This window comes from Punica granatum, chromosome 6 (genome assembly GCF_007655135.1).
Source record: "Punica granatum isolate Tunisia-2019 chromosome 6, ASM765513v2, whole genome shotgun sequence".
Classification (NCBI taxonomy): Eukaryota; Viridiplantae; Streptophyta; class Magnoliopsida; order Myrtales; family Lythraceae; genus Punica; species Punica granatum.
Genome location: NC_045132.1, coordinates 25,131,996 through 25,137,995, shown reverse-complemented (window position 1 = coordinate 25,137,995; position 6,000 = coordinate 25,131,996). Strand labels below are relative to the sequence as shown.

At 40.1% G+C, this 6,000-nt stretch overlaps 1 protein-coding gene across 1 annotated transcript; it reads right to left on the bottom strand.

Moving 5' to 3' along the window:
• Positions 1–392: 392 nt before the first annotated feature.
• LOC116210392 lies at positions 393–2,784 on the bottom strand. The gene is made up of 5 exons (XM_031544259.1): positions 2,161–2,784; positions 1,740–2,045; positions 1,485–1,664; positions 1,168–1,392; positions 393–934 (listed from the first exon to the last, which is right to left on the bottom strand). The coding sequence occupies exons 1-5, from the start codon at positions 2,638–2,640 to the stop codon at positions 548–550; spliced, it is 1,578 nt and encodes a 525-aa protein (XP_031400119.1). The 5' UTR covers positions 2,641–2,784; the 3' UTR covers positions 393–547.
• Between the last annotated feature and the right edge of the window lie 3,216 nt (positions 2,785–6,000).

Here is a 6,000-nt window from a genome sequence, read left to right as displayed (position 1 = left end):
GTACCTTGAAAATAAGAAAACTAAAATATTCTAGAAATTTTTAAAAATACTATCCATAAATCAGAGAAATAAATGCTGATCATGGATTAAGGATTCTATGCGGTCATTATCTTGATTTGTTTTACTCAGTGGTTTTTATTTTAGAATAAACATCAATCCATTTCTAAGACAAAACTGCACTATAGTTTTAGAAAATTCGATTATATTCGTAAAACTTAAAGTTGAACCATGTGCTCAGCCAAGATATCTGCTCAAAATGTATAGTCGTAAGAATGCTTGTAAGGAGTTCACTAGAATGAGTAGTAAGGTCATAAAATTTGAACTTCGGCAACTGATCCGAATCTGGTCTAAGTTTCGGATAAACGGATTTGGAAACATCGGATTTGTCGGACTTAATGACGAATATTTGAATTTTCATTTGATGGTTTCTTTGTAAGAGATCCAAGTCTGCCAGTCTTAGAATATATCATACTGTAATCATAACTCTCCTTCGGTAAAATACAGCTAAAGTGCAATAAGCACTCAACAGTTCTTTCTTCCCTATTAGTTAGTTGGAACTCAGATGGCAACTCAAAGGAAATATCAACTTGGCGTTCTGCTGCGACGAGTTTCCAATATCTCGAAGAGGAGACTTCTTCAAGTCCGAATCTCTTCTGCTGCTGCTGCAGCTGTGGACTTTCCTTCTCCTGTCTATACCCGAAAAGCCCACAGCAAGACCATTCTGATGGTTTTCCTTCAAGCTACAAACCAAGACCCGCTTCTCGGTCTCGTTTCGGGGACTCGGAGCTAGTGGCAGAGAATTTCTGCGACTCATAGATTGGGTGCTGAGGTCTTTCTTCAATGAATCGATTTCATCCCGGAGCAGGGATACTTTGAGTTGCAGTTCAGTTACCTTCGCTTCGGAAGAGAGAGCCCTCTGTCTCCATTGCTGGACCTAATTAAATGAGCAGAACAATGGATCACTCTCAGATTTTCGTGGAGAGAAACTCTTTTGATATTTACATGAAAAAGGGAAAATGTAACGGAAAGCACAGATATTTAAGTGAACGAGGATGGAATTTTGATGATCGGGTCGAAAATTATGCCGTGTACTATCGGATGTAACGTAACCACAAGCCAAGAGGTAGGATCAGAACATATTATACACGAGCCTGATGAAAATCTTACAGCGGAATGAAGGGATTGATTTTGAGTATTGGAACTGAGAGCCCGATCCTCCCAGAAGTCCCGAGAAGCCTGCAACTCTTGCATCTCGTCCCTCACCTGTCCCAGCATATCCTGCAGCTGAGACCACTGCTCTGTCTCAGCCCGAACTTGCTCTACGATCCTACGCACCACAGCCTTGCAGTGCCCTGAGCAAGTAGCAGCACCTTCCTTGCGACCCGACCTCTCCTGTTATTCATAATACTAATACCTGATCAACTATCGCCATCACGCAATAAAACAATCCTCTATAATTTACATGACATGGGAGAAGAGCTTACTTGGTTGGCCTGACGAATAAAGGGGACATAGTGACCGAGACATTCTACTCGATTCGATGTAGAGGCAGAACTTGAAACCGAACTGTCTGCTGTAGAAAGAATTGAATCGTATTCTTCCTCCATCTTCACTAACAGCATATCCTTCGACAATCCCTCCATTTTCCGCCTAAGAATCTCAACCTAAGGATCAAATTAGACCGTCAAAAGATGTCTCAGTTGCCATCAAATTGGCCGGTAAGAGTTTTGGTAACTTACGGAATCACCGTTGGAAACCATGTGCTCGACTTTGACTTCAGTTGGAGAACTTGTACTCATTGACAGGCTCTCTTCGGCCATCTTACGGATCTTCTCCACGCGTTTCCCTTCTGACAAGCTACCGAGTTTGTCTAGCCTTCTCTGGAGAACCGTCACCTGCCGATCGAAATTGCTGCAGTTCCGCGCCCAGGTAGTATCTTTAGCTCTTGAGCCCTTTCCCAGCTCCTTGAGCTCGTCAACCAGATTCTGTATCTCCTCCTCCAGAACTGTGGCTATGTTTTTCCCTTCACCGATCTTCTTCCTCCCCTGCAAACATTCGATTACTAATTAACTCGAGATTGAATGAGAATAATGCTCGGATATTTTTATCACATCAAACATATCATTGAACTCCGACATATGAGAAGAGCGAGAGACTTACGGAGACCAAAGCTTCGATAGCGGACCGGAGAGTCCGTTCCAAGTAGACCCGACTCCGGTCCAACTTCCTCACTGCGATCTCCTTCTCCATCCTCAGAAGGTTGCACTCCGCCCTCAGCACCTCCGCCTGAAAGCGCCACTTGTCCTCCTCCTCCTCCTCCTCCACCTCAGCCCCATCACCTCCACTGCCTTCTCTCCTCCTCATCTCCCCGTCATCGTAGTCCCCGAAGAGGACAACCGGGACCGAGCCACCCCCTCCTTTACCCTCACCGCCCTTCAAGAACTCGCGCTCCTCCTCGAACAGCGCTTCGAGCTTCGTATCATCCTTCCTGTCTCTCCGGGAGTCACCGGAGCTGGGCCTCCCTGCTCGAGATGCTTTGCGGCGAGCATTGCGGCCAGGGAGGTAAAGTATTCTCGGGGTCGGTGGCTGCGGGTATTGCCACTTCTGCCTCCTCGTCCCCGTCCCTGTCATCATCGACATGTTTTACGTGCCAAAACGAAACGAGTTGAGCTGGAGAGAGTCTTAAAAGATCAAAAGGGGTAGACACTTGACGTGATATATTCAAATGAATGGCTCTGCATTGCTGGATTGTTCTTCATGAACAGAGAGAGAGAGGGGGGGGGGGGGGGGGGGGGGTAAAGAACAGAGTAATCGTTGGAGAAGAAGATGTCGGAGAGATAGATAGATAGATATAAACACAGCCTCCGAAATGGAGAAGAGAGAGAGAGATAGAGAGAGTGGGGCGTGCAGGTGCAACCTCGTCGAGTGTTGGAAGAAGAAGCAGAGCGGGACAGGGACAGGGACAGAAACAGAGAGGATTTCAAATGAAAGCTGTTCTTGGGGTTTATTTGTTTATTTATTTATTTTGATTTTAATGATAGTGATTATTAATTTATCATTTGTTACGTTGGACGTTCTTTTTTTAGTTTTTTTCTTGGGAATTTGAAAGGATTTTTTTTTCGCAGTTAATGTCTCTATTTACTGTCTTGACAGTGTTGCCCTCTCCAGTGCCTAGCTGGCCCAAGAGATGGACCAGTCGAATTTCCTAAAAGAGAAAATCCGCCAATCAAATAATTTTATTATCTTATCATGGAGAATAAGCAAGATAGATTTCAAATGTCTATTATTATTACATTATTGTTACCCATTATTGGCTCAAATCGATATTGCAGAGCCAAGGTTCAAGACCATATATTTGATTACGTGCTGCGGGAATTGCTATATCAGTCGACCCTTTAAGATTTATTAAATAATGTACCAATTATAAAAAGTGAGAGCACGATGGTCCGATACAACGTTATCATATTACGATGATATAAGCTTCATACTTAAGCCCGACTCAACAGCCATACCAAGTCTTGCCACAATCCATGCATGCTTAAGCCTAATCGTTGTGATAAGAGGATAAAGAAACTGCTTAAATTAATTAACTCGTCGTACGGAATTTGTACTCGACATAGGCAATAACTCAAATCTACAAATGGTTAATCGAAAATAAGTCACGTGTCATTTCCAAATCTTGATCGAAAAATAATCAAATTCATTGACAATACATTGAAGGACTCACAACAGCTCATGAATCTACTTCAGAATTATGAATTCTTAGAGTGACTCAATAATTTTGAAATAGATTATAAATAAATATATAATTACCTCAAAGTGTGCGTGTCTCTCGTGGGTGTGATTTACAATATACCTAATTTTGACATCGCCCACAACATGCATATATCGTAAATACCTAGGAATGTCGTTGGTATGAGATCATTGAAAAGGGACAGCCAGCCAAGTTGTTACTGATTACAAATTAAAGTACGTACGTGCCGTTGAAGGAGTGTTGTTGGGTTCCATTTCATTTACTGTGTTCATGATGAACAACTGATGTGGACTGTCCCTACCTCTCTCTCTCTTCTCTCTCTGTACATATCGATTTTCACGTCAATTTTCTGATTCTTGTATTCATCATTTTCAAAGCTCTTCACTCTTCAGTCGCAGTGCATACTGCATAAGCTTTATTCAATCTGAGTAATTAATGCACCTTGCCAATGGGGAGAGACAATAGTACAGAGGGAATTGATTGCCAAACTTGTGATTCCGTGGTCTTTTTTCCTATATGAGTCCATGTCCAAGGACTCACAAAATGCAGTCCGCGGGAGGGAGTTATTGCACCGAGGCCGATTCACGCCAATGTTTCCCGAAAAGTGCATGCACTTAATAAGAGCGTATCAACCCGTAAATGAACGTGTCCAAGAATACGATGCATGCTTGCGAAAACAACTTCAAATTTCAAAAAGAAGACCAATTTCGGCACCAACCCGCCAAACCATGCATCAATGCCGACTACGTCCAGCCGCCTACATTGCAATGCTTGTAGTTGTGGCTAGCTTGGGTCTTAAATTCAAAACAAACCTCTTGCCAGCTCCTCACTTTTTATTAAGTATTTACATAACATTTGGTAACGAAGTTAAGTTTAATTTAATTTGATTTAGTTTGATTTGAGAATATTAAGGCAAAAGTAGTTGGAAAAAGTACGTAAGTGAATTTGAAAAAAAAAAGACAAAAAAGTAATGATTGTGTCGTTGAATTGAGAAAAAAATAGTAAAATTGAGAAAAATATTAAATAATTGAGAGAATTTAGTATTAAAAATTAATTGTAATAATATATGAAAAAAAATTTGAGAAAAAATTTGAAAAAAATAAAAAAAAATAATAATTTTGTTTTTAAAATGAGAGAAAAGTAAAATTAAGTTAAGTAAAATTTATGTTCGTAAACAAACCAACCATTAAACTTGTAATTCCATGAGTTTACCGTTATGGCATGCTATATAGTACAAGATTCTTACGTTGTTTTAAATGATTTTTCTCTCTTATTTTATTTACTGGAAAGAGATATTCTAATATTCTCACTAGTTAATAAACAAAACAAGCGTGCAGGGCTTCGATTAATTTAGTATAGAAAAGAAAACGTCAAATTCCAAAAGACTTGCTGTTCTCTCGACCCTTTTCTGTCAACTAAGTTAGATATTCTTATTTCCAAATGAAGTCAATCAGATTAGATATTAGATTTGGGAGGAGGGGAGAGACAAAGTACTGTCTTGTCGTACGCGGTTTGAACTTGTTTGTTTGTCCTCTTCCCCGTTCTTCCTCCCTTATATCTATGTCATGTGTCCTCTCCTCTCCCTTGTCCTCTCCCCCATGCACACTACTTTCAAATTAATTTAGCTCATTTGCGTTTGCTTCAACAAGGCCAAACTCCGTTGGCCAACGCATGTCCACGAATGATTTTCATCCAAAGATTCCCCCTATTCAATTTTAAACCATCTCCAAGTACTCATATAAATATAGGAAAAATAATGTACTTATAAAAAATAAAATAAAGAAATAGCGTACGATTGATGTTCTGATAGATTCTTATCTCATGAACATGATCAAGATCAAGTTGGAGAATTCAAAATCTTGAAGTCTTAGTTTCAACCTAGTTGAATGGTTGATAACCGAATGCTGTGAGTTTCTTGGCAAAAGTTAAAGTTCGCTTCACCGTGAATTATGTAGAAGAATACTTTATAAATGACTTTGATCCAAAGATTCCCCCCTCGTTCAATTTTAAACCATCTTCAATTGATTGTACTAGTATAAAAAGAATAGTGTACGATCGATGTTTTGATAGATTCTAGCTACTTCTCATGAACATGGTCAAGATCAATTTGGATAATTCAAAATCCCGAACTTAGTTTCAACCCAATTGGATTGGCTGATAATAGATTGGGGTGAGTTTCTCGTAAAAAATAGAAGCATTTCACCGTGATATTATGCAAGAGAATACTTTAGTCTACCTGCACGTGA